Below are 18532 nucleotides of genomic sequence, written 5' to 3'. Positions count from 1 at the left end.
TGGCTTCATTTTATACTATTTTTAGCACTAAATCATACACTGTCTTTAAAAGCAATCGATCCTCTTAGATTATGAAGTCTATGTTTGCTTCCAAAAAGAATTTTTTTTTTCAAATTGGTTTTGACAGAAATAACAGCTGTTCCCACTTCTGTAGGTAGGAGAAGTGTAAAAACTGTAATACATTGTCTGGAGAGATGGCATGGGGTACAGGAATAAAAAGAAGGATGGGTTATATTTTCTCTTGCTGATGCATTACATTGTTGTGAATTATTACGCACAGAGAAATTTACTTGTCTGCTCTCTTTCTATAAAATGCAAGTCTCTAGATACTTTGTTAGAACAGTTATACATTTCTCATTCATCACGGAGAGGAGTATGACTTATGGAAAAGACCATGAATTCGGTGTCAAAGAGACCAGAGTTGGAATCACTGCTATGCCACATAGTAACTTTGTAATCTTAGACAAGTCATTGATATATTTGATCCTCCCCTTCTATAAAATAGAGACAAAACTAAGAATTATTATGAGGCCTTTAGAATAGTCATGTATTTCCATTCTCCTATTTTGTGTTTGCTTTGTACAGAGGGAAAAATTCATAAAACTACTGGACCAGTTGCATAACTCTTTGAGGATTGATCTGTCAAAGTATAGGGTATGTACAAAATTACTTTCCTGAAAGCAAACTGATATGTTTGGTGTAGATAATTTCTTACCATATTGTAAAAATTACCCATTATGTAATAGAAAAGTAAAAATATTGATCTCAGGTGCTATCACCCTTAAATAGATAGACTACAACAATACTGTGTGAGTGTGTGTGTGTGTGTTGTGTACATACATGCAACTTTAATTTTATAATTTTTTAAATGGCCATCAGATTCAGTGACACTCAGCTAATTTATGAATTAGACTATGGCCCACTTCTTATTTTGAAAACTCATCCTTTGTTACTGAAATATTCTGCTGATATTTCCCCAGTTTTTGAGCTTCCTACTTAATTTTCTGCCTTATTCTCTCTCCTCCTGGATCATGGTACCAAGAGTATCATATGTTCTTGGAAAGCTGTCCACAGTTCACTGTCAACAGTTCTATATATCACCTCCCAGGGAAACAAATACACATACTACAAATATATTCATTTATATATGTGAATAAATATACACACACATAATTTTAGTTACAAAATAGTTACAAAAATTTAGTTACAAATTTTAGTTACAAAATGCCTGTAGTCATAACTAATAGATGCTCTCTTACATCTTGTGTTCTTTAACAATTTATCCTAAGTCAATTTGAACTTGTCTATCTCCCAGGTATTCATTTTTAGTTAGTCTCTTATTGAATACTTTAATTGCATACTTATAGAAGTAATAATACCAAATTTTATCAAATTTGTTATTATTTAAAATTGGATATTTTATGATGGATCTGGGGCCAACATAATGAGAAGAGAACAACCATGCAAGCCATAGAGAGAGATATCTGGTGGCAAGAAGGGCCTTGAAGCTCCGTCCTTCACCACCTTATCATAGGCATAATAACCCTCTTCAAGTTCATGAATATCTAGTAATTAGCTGTGGTTTTTCCTAATGGCTCTTCAGAAGAGCATGTTAATATGTGAAATTGACCAAAATTAAAATTGTTTCTTAGTTCAAAAAATTTTTAATTATAACTTTTCTTTCCTTCAAAATTATGAACATCTGTATTTTTAAATGATACTTCCCGTCAAACTTCAGGAGATGCTAATGAGGCAAACTTATTTTTTTAACTTTTAAAAGTTTTTTGTGACTAAAAGCAAATGCAGCACATGTATAATTTCCAAATTATTTTTTTAAAAAGTATCTATCTTGAGAGAATCATGAAAATATTTTCACATGTACACTTCCTAATTTTAGTAGCAAGACTGTTTTAGAAGCAAGCATTAATAACATCATAGCATTGTAATAATGATAATGTTTTGCATTTTATTGCATCATAAGGATAAATAGAAGAGTACAGCTTTTGAAGAGTATAAAGATAATATTTTCAAATTATTTATATTCTTTAATCTTTTATGATAAAAATATTTTAAGGATGCTTTAGGGGTATTTTAAAAATTGCATAGTTTGCTTTCCATTTTCTTTCACAGGAAGCTGGTTTTAGTTTATTTTCCCACAGGAGGTTTCATGCTGACAACTTTATCCATTTTTCTGTTTCCTAATGAACCAGGAAAACTTTCCTGCAAGCAATACTGAAAGACTGCAAGACCTGAAATCAACTGTTGACCTGTTAACAAGCATCACCTTTTTTAGGATGAAGGTATCTTATTTTATTTCTGTCACCATTTCGGTATGACATAGAATACATTCACCCCCATTAAAGTCTTGCTTCACCCTCTTCTTGATCAAGTACTGTGTCAACCCCATCGATTGAGCTGTACTATTCTTTGCCTGAACTCGATGAATCTTCCAATATAAGGTATAGTGAAGAAGGGATCATCCTAGACACTTAAAATACTCTGATACATTTGGCTCAAATTTAGTTCTCAGTTAAATCCATTTTAGATAAAGCTCTCTAGTAAGTGGAAGTGGCTCTTAAAAAAATATCCGAAGAATGTTAAATGGAAATGGAGTTCCCTTCTAATTTTAGTTTTAGCTTAGATGTTTTGCTGACTTTTTTGCTGCAAGAGAGTAGCTGACTCTTTTAAGTTTACTCCAGTTGTGGCAACTTCCATATTCAGCCCTGGGAATGTCTATGTAGGAATATATTCGATCACTTATCTATTGGTATAATTGGCTAGGCCTTACAAACCAGGCATTTATTATTAGATATATAGTTTGCTTTAATTGAAACTTCTCTGCAGTCATAGTTTTGGCTTACAATGCAACCTATGTAAAGCATTTTCAGAAACTATTTGCCAGGCTATGGGCTAAAATATATGCTCTTTGATAGAGAGCGTTATGATGCTTATTCAGAAAATTCCTAAATAGAAACATTTTTTTCTTTTCATTTGCCCATATTTTTTTAATTAGAATCTCTAAAAATGGCATTTTGTTGAGAGAGAGAGAGAGAGAGAGAGAGAGATACATAAAAACTTCATCAGTGCTCATTTAGATTCTTTAAAGTTAAATTAATATTCATTTGGTTTAAAATCAGGCTGAGCTAGGTGACTAGAATAAATAGAATTTACATCAGTTCTAATGCACTGTCAGTAGCTTCTGGAACAATGTGCAGATAATGATGGGGAGACCCAATCAAGTGGACTTGGATTGACAAGTGATGTCTGCCATTGACACTGAGGACTGAGGAACCAGAGTGAAGATGGGAAGTGCCAGGACATTGCCACTCATCTGTCATGCCTCCTTGCTTTAAACCACTATTTCCTTAAACTTGTAACTACTCCTCCCTGACCCTCACTACCAGCTGATTACTTTGCTTTCTATTTCAATGAAAAAAAAAAATAGGAAGAAAGAGGAGCATCCTCAAGCTCCAACCATATATTCCCGCAACCTCCCCCAGTACATGCTCCCTTGTATGTGTCCACATATTCTTTTTTTTTTTTTTTTTTGCTGTTGATGAACCCCCTGTTTTCCTAGAAAATGCGGTCTCTTCTACATGTGCAATTGATTTTTTCTTCTCTTGTGCACTGAAATATTCGTCTAGCAGTCCTCTCCACTCTCCTAAATTGTCAGCTTTCCCCTATGTACATGTTACTGATTTTACAGTCTTCAAAATACTGTTTGTCTTTGCTTTCTTCTATAGCTGCTACCGCAGTTCATTTCCCTTAATAGCAAAGCTCCTCAAAATAGTCATCTAAGCACTTCCTATTTTTCCTCCATTTTTCTTTTCGACATGCTTCATCATATATTTCACATATTTATTTTGTTGATTATCTACTGAAAATTAAGCCTGTAAGGAAAGGGATTTTTTGTTTCTGTCATTCACTGCTGTATCACCATTATTTGACATATAGGAAGTGACAAATGTTTGTTGAATGATGGAATGAAATGAAATCAAAGAATGTATGAAGTTTTCACTGGTCACATTAAGTGTTTTCATGTGAGTGTTTACAACCATTATCATTTTCAATAAGTTTCTATATCAGCAAGTTAAAATGAATATTTACATATTTAAAACCCTATGGTACGATGACACCAATTGAACATAGAAAAATCAACTAAAAGTATTTATTGAATATATATTTGAGTAGTTTGTACTGGATTACAAAGTTTTATTGTTGCAGTTGAGAAAATAAGTGCCTCTCTTTATCAGGTCCTGGAGCTGCAAAGCCCCCCAAAAGCTAGCATGGTGGTGAAGGATTGTGTAAGGGCTTGCCTGGATTCTACATACAAGTACATTTTTGACAATTGCCATGAACTCTACTCTCAGCTAACAGACCCGGTAAGATAATATGTGTGTCTTTTATAATCCCCAATTTTGCTTCTAATATGTTTCAGTAAGTTAAGTATGATAATAAATAGAAAAGTATGTTCATTTAATTTTACATTACCTGCAAATTTGAGAATTTCCATACTTTTTCTTCATATTTGAATATTACTTTCTTATACATGAACTAATTTACTCCTTAAAATAACTTTATATAGTAGAAGCACACACTATTTAAGGTTTTAGCTGGATAATCAGTTTCAGAAGAATGATTTTCTCAAGGTTTCACAGTAGGTAGGTGGCAGATTTGGGACTGGATATTAGAATTCCAACTCTTATTTCTGTGTTCTTCCTCTAACTCATACTGCCTTCCGTATCATTTTACCTCATGAAAGTGATAAAGAAATTTTTATAGAACAGGATAGTAAAATTGTTATATATGTTAATTTAATAAGTATTTCAAAAATACAATTTAAATCAAAACCACAATGAGATACAATCTCATATCAGTAGTAATGGCTATTTTTATTATTATTTTAAATTTTTATTTGCATAGGTTTTTGGGGAACAGGTGGTATTTGGTTACATAAGTAAGTTGGTGATTTGTGAGATTTTGGTGTACCCATCAATCAAACAGTATATGCTAAACCCAGTTTGTAGTCTTTTATCCCTCACCCACCTCCAACCCTTTCCCCAGAGTTCCCAAAGTCCATTGTATCATTCTTATGCATTTGTATTCCCATAGTTTAGCTCCCACTTATGAGTGAGAACATACAATGTTTAGCTTTCTATTCCTGAATTACTTAGAGTAATAGTCTCCAGTTCATCCAGGTTACTGTTAATGCCATTAATTCATTAATTCATTCCATTTTATGGCTGAGTAGTATTCCATTGTGTGTGTGTGTGTGTGTTTGTGTGTGTGTGTGTGTATAACTTTATACACACACACACACACATACACACACATATATGGTGTATATATATGTTTCAGTAAGTTTAGAATAATATTAAATAGAAAAGTATGTTCATTTAATTTTACATTACCTGCAAATTTGAGAATTTCCATACCTTTTCTTCACATTTGAATATCACTTTCTTTTACATGAACTTATTCACTGCTTACAATAAATTTATGTAGTAAAGGCACATACTACACACATATATATATATATATATATATCACAGTTTATTCACTCATTGATTGATAGACATTTGGGCTGGTTCTATATTTTTGGAATTGTAAATTGCGCTGCTATAAACTTGGGTGTGCAAGTATCTTTTATGTATACTGACTTCTTCTCCTCTGGGTAGATACCCAGTGGTGAGGTTGCTGGATTAAATGGTAGTTTTACTCTTAGTTCTCTCAGGAATCTCCACACTGTTTTCCATCATGGTTGTACTAGTTTGCATTCCTACCAGCAGTGCAGACATGTTCTTTTCACTGCATCCATGACAACATCTATAATTTTTTCATTTTTTTTCACTATGGCCATTCTTGCAGGAGTAACGTGGTATTGCATTGTGGCTTTAATTTGCATTTCCCTGATCATTAGTGATGTTGAGCATTTTTTTGTATATTTGTTGACCATTTGTGTATCTTCTTTTGAGAATTATCTGTTCATGTCCTTAGCCCGCTTTCTGATAAGATTATTTTTTTTCTTCCTAATTTGTTTGAGTTTCTTGTAGATTCTGGATATTAGTCCTCTGACAGATGTATAGATTGTGAAGATTTTCTTCCACTCTGTATGTTGTCTGTTTACTCTGTTGACTGTTCTTTTGCTGTGTGGAAGCTCTTTAATTAAATCCCACCTATTTATCTTTGATTTGTTGCATTTACTTTTGGGTCATGGTCATGAAGTCTTTGCCTAAGCCAATGTCTAGAGGGGTTTCTTTGGTGTTATCTTCTAGAATTTTTATATTTTCAGGTCTTAGATTTAAGTACCTTGCTCTATCTTGAATATATTTTTGTATAAGATGAGAGATGAAGATCTAGTTTCATTCTCCTACATGTGGCTTGCCAATTATCCCAGCACCATTCGTTGATTAGGGTGTCCTTTCACCACTTTATGTTTATGTTTTCTTTGTCAACGATTAGTTGGTTATAAGTATGTAGGTTTATTTATATGTTCTCTATTCTCTTCCATTGGTCTATGTGCCTATTTTTATACTATTAACATGCTGTTTTGGTGGCTATGACCTTATAGTATAGTTTGAAGTTAGGTAATGTGATGTCTCCAGATTCGTTCCTTCTGCTTTGTCTTGCTTTGGCTATGTGGGCTCTTTTTTGGTTCCATATGAATTTTAGGATTGTTTTCTGTAGTTCTGTGAAAAATGATTTTGGTATTTTGGTAGGAATTGCATTGAATTTGTAGACTGCTTTTGGCAGTGTGGTCATTTTCACAATATAGATTCTACCCATCCGTGAGCATGCAGAATGGCTCTTATTAAAACATCGAAAAAAAATACATACTGTTGAGGCTACAGAGAAAAGGTGCTTATACATTGCTGGTGAGAATGTAAATGTGTTCAGCCACTGTGGAAAGCAGTATGGAGATTTCTCAAATATCTTAAAACAGAACCACAGTTTAACATATAGAAAGCAAATCAAACAGGCATGTGCTTACTACCTATAACCATGTGTTAACATTTACCAATAATTCTCAGCTGTTGTTTAAAGACATTAAATGTTACACATAAAATAGTATTTTGGCTGTATTTCCCAATCTCATCCCATTCCTTTTTTCCTTTGGAGAAGAACACTTTTCTAATATTGGTGAGTTTGAATGTATTTTCACATATGATCAATGAATACTTGAGTTTTATGTTCTGTGAATTGCCTGTCAATCTTTTGTGGATGTCTCTCTTGGTTTGCTTGTCTGTTACTTATTAATTTATAGAAAATCTAAAAATGTTGTGAAAACTAATCCTTTTTTGGTAATGTGGATTTCATAGATTACTTCTGTCTTGATGACATGTCTTTTTGTCATATTGAAGTCTTCTAATGCATACTATGACATGTATTTCTATTACTTTTATGAAATTGGCTTTTACAAATATAGTCTAGCTTAGGCAACCTGGGCAACATAGCGAGACCCAATCTCTACAATTTTTTTTTTAATTACCTAAGTGTGTTGGTATATGTCTATAGTCACATCTACTTAGGAAGGTAAGGTGGTTAGAGTGAGCCCAGGAATTGGAGGTTAGAGTGAGCTATGATTTCTCCACTGCATTCCAGCCTGGGTGAGAGAGAAATACCCTGTCTTTATTTTAAAAAAAAATGTGTCTATTGCCTATCCTCTTTTCTGAAGAGTGTGGTTGCTCCATTAGACACTAAAAACTGTGTGGTTATCTACGGAACATTCTGTTTACTTGGGAGAGGCAAATTCTGGAAAGAAAATGTTAGATGAAGGCAAGTAAGACTCTTCCAAACTGTATTTTAAACTAGGTTTCATATAGTATGATATCTTTCTGAGGTCACTGGTTTGTTTTTTGTTTGTTTTTTGTTTTTTTACCTTATAGGTAAGAAAAATTAAGCTGAGTTTGCATTGTCTAAGCAAAACAATATATAACCACATAATTGTTCATAATGTTAGCTTATCAACTCTGTTAGATGTGTGGGGAGCTGGGGAGAGATAGCAAGGAGAGAAATGCCAGATGTAGGTGATGAGGAGGAAGGCAGCAAATCACACTGCCACGTGTGTACCTGTGCAACAATTTTGCATGTTCTTCACATGTACCCCAAAACCTAAAATGCAATAAAATAAACAAATGGGGGAAAAAAACAAACAAACTTGGTCCTCCGGTATTTCTAGGAGCTAAATTGGTTCTCACTTATACCTTCCCATGAGTAGCTTTCTAATGACTTTTCTTTGTCTGTTCTCTACTCTCCATCTTCCTCCCATAGGGCTCTTTCAATTCTTTTACATTTTTCAATATCATTATCTTTATTTTACCTAAAAGCTAAGATTGAAACTTTTTACTGTGCCATGTAATTACCCATGAATAATATTTTTTGTTCGACAGAGTCTTGCTCTGTCACCCAGGCTGGAGTTCAGTGGTGCAATCTCGGCTTACTGCAACTTCCACCTCCTGGGTTCAAGTGATTCTCCTGCCTCAGCCTCTTGAGTAGCTGGGATTATAGGTGCATACCACCATGCCTGGCTAATTTTGTATTTTTAGTAGAGACAAGGTTTCACCATGTTAGCCAGGCTGGTCTCGAACTCCTGACCTCAGCGGATCTGCCTGCCTCAGCCTCCCAAAGTACTGGGATTACAGGCGTGAGCCACCACACCTGGCCCCATGCACAACTTTATAATCAGTCTTGCCAAATTTTACCAGCTTCAATTTCCTGCTTCTCACATTCCTGAACTAAACAGTTCTGCTCTCATGAGCTTTAAATTTTATAATTTGCATGAATCTGCCATCCTCTTTCACATCCCCACATTCATGCATCCTGTTCTATATGCCTAAAAAAAACCTCCCACCTTCCCTGCTTTCACGAAAATCCAACTCAAATATGATTTTTGTTAATGAAAAAATTCTTCATGACACCCATTAAAGAATAGTAAAGCAGACTATTCAAAAAGGAATATTGCAATAGTTGCACAGGAAGGCTATCACAATAGGATTTTATAGTAGGAGAGAGAAATTGGCCTCAACTCTGAATACCACAAGAAAAAGTGGGAATTAATAGCCAAAGAGCATAAGGCAAGGGGATTACTGGATAAAAATTACTAAGAGGTAACATTTGGCATAAGAGGGGATTCTGGCTAACATATCTGATGAGATTCTTGCTGAAGGCAGACCAGGGTAATAAATTTTACCTGAGGCATTGTGGAGGAAGGAAACCTGATCAGATACCAAAGTGTGATCAGATATCAAGGATGAAAAATTCTGGCTAAACTGAGAAGATTCTAGCTAAATTGGACAATGCAGAAAGTAACATGTATGTTCAAAAGTTGAGGCATGGTTAAAAAGAGCTCAGAAGAGTTCGACCAAAGTTTCGTCAAAGAGAGTATCTTGATCATTTCCTCAGCCACTAATTGATACTCAGTGGATGAATTAAACTGTCAAGATAAAGTGGCATACCTTACTTAATGTCTTCCTAATAAGTAAATAATAACAACAACAATAAAAAAAAGCAGTTTATATCTGTAAGTGAGCTTTGTAGGCAGTTCCCATAAAGCAAACATGATCCTAAAAAGCAAATGAATTATGTCACATCAAGATAATCTAATATAGCTTAATATTTTCTGATTTGCTTTCAAAAAGGATATTTACATAATTTTTTTTCTAACCAGTTTCATTTTTAGGCAGATAGATTTTATGTGAAATTTTGTCAATGTAGGGAATGATTGGTGCTAAGCTTTATATCTTGGAAAAATACTTTTTTCATAAACGTTGTTATTATTTGAAATTATAAAGGAAGCATTCATTGGAGATGGATTATTTAGGAGACTAATACTCTCTAGAGCCCTTTTGAAGCCATTTAGGAATATTTCAAATGATTGAGGTTTATCTATCCTCAGTTGGCTGCAACTCCATGCTCCTAAGAGATCAAGTTAAGACCTTTTTGTCTCATATCGTACATCTTACTTGTCTTCAAATTCTAATTATTCTACCTTCAAAATTAAATACCTTCATTTCAAAAGATATCCAAAATCTAACCACTTTTCACCAGATCCATGCTTTTACTCTTGCTCAAAACCATAATCACTGTTTACTTGGATTACTACGTAACTTCCTAAGAGAGCTCAATGTCTCCACCCCTTCATCTTATGTCTCTTATCAACAGAGCAGCCAGAGAATTATTCTTTGAAAAAGAAAGTGAGCTGATATCACACTTCTGCACAGAATGTTTAAAGGCCCTTCATTTAATTTAAATTCAAAGTCATACAAAACCCCACACGATCTAGCACATGTTACGCTTCTCATCCCTCCTATTCTAATTCTGTTCCCTTGCACGTATCTCCATGTGACTGGAGAACCAGTGAAGAGTTGTTGTGCAGTGAAGTAATGTGAACTATGCTTTACCCCTGCTTTTTATGACAGAGGCAGAATTTAGGACAGTGCCGAGCAGGTGCTCACAAAAGCATTCGTTGAAAGAATTGAATACACGAACAAACTTGCTTTTCTCTAAATAATATGGTAAGAAATTATAGATACATTTCACCTATTATAAGCAAGATTAAATGAAGTGCCCTATTTTGTGGTAGACACTCAGTGATTGCCTAAGGCCTCTTGCGCTTACTCTGGGTCAAGTGACAGGATCCCAGATGATGAGATATGGGAAAAGTAAATGAAAGCCACCTCTAGCTCCAAGCCATAAAAACATCTTGTCATCTGCAGTGCAATAAGCTGGAAAGGTACATATTCCAGATGGCATAGCTACCAGGTGAAGAAGGGCTGCCTAGCCAGCCTCAGACTTTAGGTATTTAATAAATAATCTTTTATTGCATTAACTCACGGATTATTTAGATATTTATTTGTTACCATAGCACAGTCTGGCTTATTTTGACTAATAGAACTTCAGCTCCTTTTCCAACACACCACCCCGCTATTTAAAATATATCCATGTTTATGTGACTATCCTATTTATAACTCTGGACCAGCTCCCCATCTACTCACAGAATTAAGTAGAGAGTCTCCCATTGTCCACAGTGCCTCTAAGGGCTAAGCCCTGATTATCACTCTTGATTTCAACATCATCTTCACATTGCATTTCATGATTCAGTGCATTAAACTCCATGATGACTTTGCCTGCCTTATGTTTACCTGCCTGGAGTGTGCTTCACTTCTCCAAACTTCCCTTCTAATGGCTTACCCCAGCTCAGCTGACCTTTTCTTCAGAAAGCCTTTATAACTGCTTCTATCTGGATTTGGTATTTCTGTTTCCTATTGTCATAATCCCCTGACATGTCACCACCACTGTACTTACCATGGTGAATTTATTAGGTGCATAATGTGATATCAGTTTGACCTGTCTTCCCTGATAAACCGTGAGTTTCATCTTTGTATTCCCAGTGCCCGGTGGTATACCTGACTCTGAGTAGGGTTGATAAACAAATAACTAATCTAATAAAAATAACCTTTTTAAAAAAGCAGTACTTTAGCTATACTTATTTATAGTTTCTTTCAATGACTCTACTTTAAAACCTATGTTAAGGAACATAATCTCTGATATCAAAACCCCTGAGTTCATATTAGAGCTCCTCATCTTAGATTGTGGACTTTGATAAGCTATTTAGCCTCTTCGTGTGTAGTTTCTTCATCATATTCATGTTGCTTCTGTTTTCTCTGAATCCTCTCTGGATAGTATTATGCCTTGCCTGAAAAAAAATATTAAGAATTCCAGCACTATTAGACACAGTACTGTTCTGATTATTTAAATGTGGAATCGTTCTCTCTCCAGAGGGATTTTGAAGAACCATATAAAATTAAAATAAATGCTTAGAATAAAAAAGAAAAATTGATTTGATAGAAAAGTAGAAACAGCTGCAGTTAGAACAAGATGGAAGTGTGGTCTCCAGGGGCCGACTGTGCAATCAGTAGGTGGTATTTACCTTGGCTGAATTGCTGGGCTCTGCATCTGCACTTTCGTTTAGCCTCAGAGCTCCAATGTGTCAGCATAGACAAAGGTCGTTGGTCTCTCACGTAGAGATACATGAAAGATCAATCTATAAACTAGGATAGATATTGATCCAGCAGATACCTATTTAGCACTATTAGTTCCGAGCACTGGTGTAAGCTCTAAGACATGTCAGGGAACAAAGGATAATTTCTGTAAAATAAATAAATAAATAAATAAACAAATAGACTTGAAAATGTTTCAGTTTATACTCCCCTGGATGAACATCTGTGTGAAAAGAAAACCTGTGATCTGTATTTGTTTTAGGAACGTGGAACAATTGCAGGATGAATTAGTTGGATAATATTAATGGTGATTATTGCTAGCATAAACACGCCCATTTTACTAAAATCTACATAAAGAGGCCCCTTATTTGTGGAAGGAGGAGGGTAGATAAGACTTTCTTTTTAAATGTGTTTCTAAAAGAATTATCCTGAGCTAATGTCAGCATTAACTCAGTTCCTTGGAAACCACTCAGTGAAAGAACTTTTTCTGTTGAACAATGAAAACCTTTATTAACTGATTTCTACAGTCCTCATCCACTCCTACCCTGAAATGAAAACTTGTTTACACTTAGATCATCCAGAGAAAGACACCAAAAACCAATAAAACCACTGTGCTTAAGATGCTGCTATTTTAAGTTTATATATTTTGGTAAGTTTTAATTTGTTTATTTAATGACTGCCTAAGAAAAATGTATTAAGGTACACACTTAACTAAAGCACATGTACACTTTTAGTTCTGAAGCACAATTAGGGACTTTTTAAAAAAATCTTATTTTGAATCTGATTAGAAGGTTTGTAGCTAAAAACAAACGAGAACAAACTAAAGTTCTTGACATCCATGTGATGATTTCTTTTGAAGATTATTTCTCTAAATGACTGTGTTTTGAGGCAACATGAGTAGATACATGAATGCAGAGGAAAGTGTTTTACCTGAAAGTGAGAGTTGTATGTAAAATCCGTAGAAACGTATTTCTCTCTTGATTAACTTTTTGATATATACACCCACACATGCACATATATGCTTAGTCTCTTCGTTTCCCTCCCAAATCAAGTTCTGTCACTTCCTATCTCAAAGGTAATCTCTATTATGAATTTCTTATTAGCTTTAATGAGCATAGGTTCAACTTTGTGTACATTTATTACATATATCTATTATTTATTTGTGATATATTCCTTATCTCCATCAACCTGTGATATACTACATTTTAGAAATAGGTAGTACGGTGTTATTGTCATTTATACTAATTCTCGAACCAGATTGTATAAATGTAATTATGCTTCTGTAGTTTTTAAAGCTCAGTATTATTTTTTGAGAGCTACCTATGCTGATACATGTATGTACAGTTTATTGATTTTTTTTTTACAATTTCCTAGAGCATATACAACAATTTACACATCAACTCCAATTTTTCACAATTACAAATCAGGGTGCAACGAATATCTTTGTCGTAGGTGTATAAAAATTTCGGTATAGTCTCTTAAAGGAGAAGAAAATGCCATCCTTTCCACTACTTTTTCCCTTCCTCTAGACAGAATGTGGACCTGATTTTGAGCCGTCTTATACTATGTGGACAGAAGCACCCTCTACTTTTCATATGGATTAAAATACCCTTTATTTGCGTGATACCCATGGTAACATTGAGTTAAATGAAAACAGAAACTCCATTTATCTTATTCTTGAATTTGTAGCATATAATACTGTGCAGAGATCAATGAATACTTACTAAATGGAAATTCTATCCAAAAACATTAGGCAGCTTGTGATATGTATACCACAATTTTGGCCAAATTATCCTCTAAAACTTCCTTTGGACAAAGAAAATATTATCCTAGTATACTTTAAACTGGCAACTTACCTGAATTTAAATGTGGAAAATTTCAGAAAGTCTATACTTAATTTGTGCATGTCTCTTTCTTGGTTATTTTCACCCAAAAAGTTGATTTAGCTGATTATCTTTTTCCCTTTCCTTTGGCTTTGCTCTAGCCAATTTCTAAATAATTCAGTAATGAAAGAAAAGCTAAATGTGCCCTAAAATTTACATGTAAAAAAATATCCAATTTTATAACTCTTAATTTGAAATGAGATTTAAATAGTAATCATTAAGAAACTGGCTATAATATGTCTCTGACTTTTCTTAGATATTTTCCCAGCAATATACTTTCTTATGTAATCATTGGCATTAGTTAGGGAATGATGTTTATTCTGAAAGAAAGGTGACTTTTTACCATCTCATGTGCTCATTGTTAGTTCTAAATCTGAGTAAATATAGACACAACTAAGACTTAATATGTTTATAATTTGATATATACAAATATACAAATATATCAAATTACAATTTATAAAACATTTATATTTTATAAATATATAAAAATATTATAATTTAATATTCTATAAAATGTATACAATAAATGTTATGCCAAGTTCTTTTTAAATGCCAGCTTTATGACCAGTATATAAAATTTTACTTGTAAAAAAATGCTTCAAAACGAATAGTATATTGCCATATCTTTTGTGTTGTAAAGAAGAAAAATAATGAAAATTCAGATCCTAAAAAATGACTAGCCAGCTATGTTTCTGTCATTATATGCTTTAATTTTCATAGAAAAGTAAATTGTCGAAAATGAAACCATAAGTTCTGAAAATATCAATAACAAACATAGTATGTTGTATTAGTAAAACGAGTGTAATTTTGATTCTAAAACTTAATTATGACAATACATGAAAAGGAAATTATGACCTCATTTTCTTAATAAACATTGACAAAAAAACTGTAAAATATTAAATTTTAAACTTGGTGAAGTAATTTTATCTCATGAATGCAAAAATGGTTCAACAATACAAAAAAAACCTCAATTATAATTTTAATGGTGATATGGGGACATTGAAACCTTATGCACTTTCCGTTGGCAGGTAAACCAGGAGCCAGTAATCTTACTCTGGTGCATGTTTTCACAAAGTTTACTCAGGGCACATTTACTAGAATATTCAATATAGCATTGTTTGTGAGGCTGAAGTGTTGGAGGCAACCCAGGTATCCTTCACAGAAAAATATATCAGCAAAATGTAGTAGATAAGTACCATGGGGTATTGTGGCACACTTAGAAAAATGGGTTAGATGTTTACATAGTAACATGGATAAAAAGCAAAAACAGTGCTGAGTGAAAAACAAGGGAAGAAGCATAATGTTATATACTAGCACAATACTATTTTTCTAAAATTTAGATAAATACACAAAACAATAACACAAATTTTACAAGACTGAAAAAATAGTCAAACCCCAAACTCATCATATGGTCTTATATGAGTCAAAAGGAGATGAAATTGTATAATGTTAATTAAAAAGAAACAGAAATATATAGATGATGGATGGAATTGAATAGACAGGCAGGCAGGAAACTTGCATGATCTTAATTCCTGAATTTAAGGTTCTAACCTCTCCTCCACCTCAAAGGAATAAAGAGTAACTGTAAGTGGCTGCAGCAAAATATGCTATATTTGTGATTTATCTGGAGTGAAGTACCTAATCTTCATATAGCTTTCCAATTGATATGAATTTAGCATCTAACAAGTGTAGAACTCAGTTTAATGTTGACTCTTTCTGCCCCGCGTGGCCATACACGAAATGGAAATGGTGGCCTCTGCAATTGTCCAGTGTTGTAGCCATAAAACTGTTGTAATAGAGTCAAGAGGTCTAATCAATATTATGTCATGTGATTTTTATTTTAATGAGTTCCTTCTTTAGAAACCTTCATTCTTTAAAGATATTTTTCATTCACAAATGATGATAGGCAAAAATGAATTCATCTACAATGTGCTTCTTTATATTTTAATACTATCAAGCTGTTTGGAACATATAATATTTCATTGAAGACTACAGTTTGAGTCATTTCACTTAAAAGTTTTCTATTTGTCATATTGTGACTTTGTAATATATTTACCTGGGAAATTGATGAGTCTTGAATCTATTCATTTTAAAATATAGTTGTTGATACAGATGGAACATTTTAGTAACTCAAATTACTCCAAACTAATGAAAAGTCCAGTGAACATAAGAAAATGGAAACTTTTTTATTATTATACTTTAAGGTCTACAGTACATGTGCAGAATGTGCAGGTTTGTTACATAGGTATACACCACCAGACAGGCTATGGTGTGTGATGTTCCCCTCTCTGTATCCATGTGTTCTCATTGTTCAACTCCCAATTATGAGTGAGAACATGCGGTGTTTGGTTTTCTGTTCCTGTGTTAGTTTGCTGAAAATGATGGTTTCCATCTTCATGTCCCTGTGATGCACATGAACTCATCCTTTTTTAATGGCTGCATTGTATTCCATGGTGTATATGTGCCACATTTTCTTTATCCAGTCTATCATTGATGAGTATTTTTGTTGGTTCCAAGTCTTTGCTATTGTGAACAGTGCCACAATAAACATGTGTGCATGTGTCTTTATAGTAGTATGACTTACAATCCTTTGGGTATATACCCAGTAATGGGATTGCTGGGTCAAATGGTATTTCTATTTCTAGATTCTTGATGAATCACCACAGTGTCTTCTATGATGACTGAACTAATTTACACTCCCACCAACAGTATAAAAGTGTTCCTATTTCTCCACATCCTCTCCAGCATCTGTTGTTTCCTGAGTTTTTAATGATTGCCATTCTAACTGGCATGAGATGGTATATTAATGTGGCTCTGATTTGCATTTCTCTAATGACCAGTGATGATGAGCTTTTTTTCATGTATTTGTTGGACACATAAATGCCTTCTTTTGAGAAGTATCTGTTCATATCCCTTGCCCACTTTTTGATTTTTTTTTTCCTTGTAAGTTTGTTTGTTTCTTGTAGATTCTGGATATTAGCTCTTTATCAGATGGATAGATTGCAAAAATTTCTCCCATTCTGTAGGTTGCCTTTTCATTCTGATGATAGTTTCTTTTGCTGTGCAGAAGCTCTTTAGTTTAAATACATACCATTTGTCAATTTTGCCTTTGGTTGCCATTGCTTTTGGTGTTTTAGTCATAAAATCTTTGCCCATGCCTATGTCCTGAATGGTATTTTTCTTCTAAGGTTTTTATGGTTTAATTCTTATGTTTAAGTCTTTAATCCATCTGGAGTTAATTTTTATGTAAGGTGTAAGGAAGGGGTCGTTTCAGTTTTCTGAATATGGCTAACCAATTTTCACAGCACTGCTTATGAAATAGATAATCCTTTCCCCATTGCTTGTTTTTGTCAGTTTTTTTCAAAGATCAGATGGTTGTAGATGTGTAGTATTATTTCTGAATTCTCTGTTTTGTTCCATTGGTCCATATCTCTGTTTTGGTACCAGTACCATGCTGTTTTGACTACCGTAGACTTGTAGGATAGTTTGAGGTCAGGTAGCATGATGCCTAGAGCTTTATTATTTTTGCTTAGGATTGTCTTGGCTATACAGGCTCTTTTTAATTCCATATAAAATTTAAAGTAGATTTTTTTATTTCTGTGAGGAAAGTCAGTGATAGCTTCATTGGGGTAGCATTGAATCTATAAATCACTTTGGGCAGTATGGCCATTTTTATGATATTGATTCTTCCAATCCGTGAGCATGGAATGTTTTTCCATTTGTTTGTGTCCTCTCTTATTTCCTTGAGCACTGGTTTGTAGTTCTCCTTGAAGAGGTCCTTCACATCCCTTGTATGTTGTAGTCTTAGGTATTTTATTTTCTTTGTAGCAATTGTGAATGGGAGTTCACTCTTGCTTGGGCTCTCTGTTTGTCTATTATTGGTATATAGACATGCTTGTGATTTTCGTGCATTGGTTTTGTATCCTGAGACTTTGCTGAAGTTGCTTATCAGCTTAAGGAGATTTTTGGCTGAGACAGTTGGGTCTTCTAAATATAAAATCATGTATCTGCAAACATAGACAGTTTGACTTGCTCTCTTCCTATTTAAATACCTTTTATTTCTTTTTCTTGCCTTATTGCCCTGGCCAGAACTTCCAGTACTATGTTGAATAGGAGTAGATAGTAGTGAGAGAGGGTATCCTTGTTCTGTGCAGGTTTTCAAAGGGAATGCTTCCAGCTTTTGCTCATTCAGTATAATATTGGCTGTGGATTTGTCATAAATAGCTCTTATTATTTTGAGATACATTATATCAATACCTAGTTTATTGGGAGTTTTTAGCATGAAGCACTGTTGAATTTTATCGAAAGCCTTTCTTGCATCTATTGAGATAATCACATTGTTTTTTTTCATTTGTTCTGTTTATGTGATGGATTACACTTACTGATTTGTGTATGTTGAACCAGCCTTGCATCCCAGGAATGAAGCCGACTTGATTGTGATGGTTAAGATTTTTGATATGCTGCTGGATTTGGTTTGCCAGTGTTTTACTGAGGAATTTTGCATCAATGTTCATCAGGGATATTGGTGTCAATTTTTCTTTTTTTGTTGTGTCGCTGCCAGGTTTTGGTATCAGGATGATGTTGGCCTTGTGAAATAAGTTAGGGAGAATTCCTGATTTCCTCTTTTTCTATCGTTTGGAGTAGTTCTGG

General features: G+C 34.0%; 1 protein-coding gene across 2 annotated transcripts in view; it reads left to right on the top strand.

The window, feature by feature from the left end:
* The window catches only part of UNC13C (unc-13 homolog C), a 605313-nt gene that overhangs the window by 337512 nt on the left and 249269 nt on the right, over positions 1-18532 (top strand). For both annotated transcript variants that reach the window (XM_032297403.1, XM_032297404.1), the window contains exons 15-17: positions 586-654; positions 2211-2300; positions 4254-4382. In XM_032297403.1, the coding sequence (XP_032153294.1) occupies positions 586-654; positions 2211-2300; positions 4254-4382 (288 nt within the window). The remainder of the gene's footprint in view (positions 1-585; positions 655-2210; positions 2301-4253; positions 4383-18532) is intronic.

This window comes from Sapajus apella, unplaced genomic scaffold (genome assembly GCF_009761245.1).
Source record: "Sapajus apella isolate SASKATOON/1434 unplaced genomic scaffold, GSC_monkey_1.0 scaffold37, whole genome shotgun sequence".
Classification (NCBI taxonomy): domain Eukaryota; kingdom Metazoa; phylum Chordata; class Mammalia; order Primates; family Cebidae; genus Sapajus; species Sapajus apella.
The sequence above is the reverse complement of the archived record's forward strand: the minus strand, read 5'-3'. Positions and strand labels throughout refer to the sequence as shown.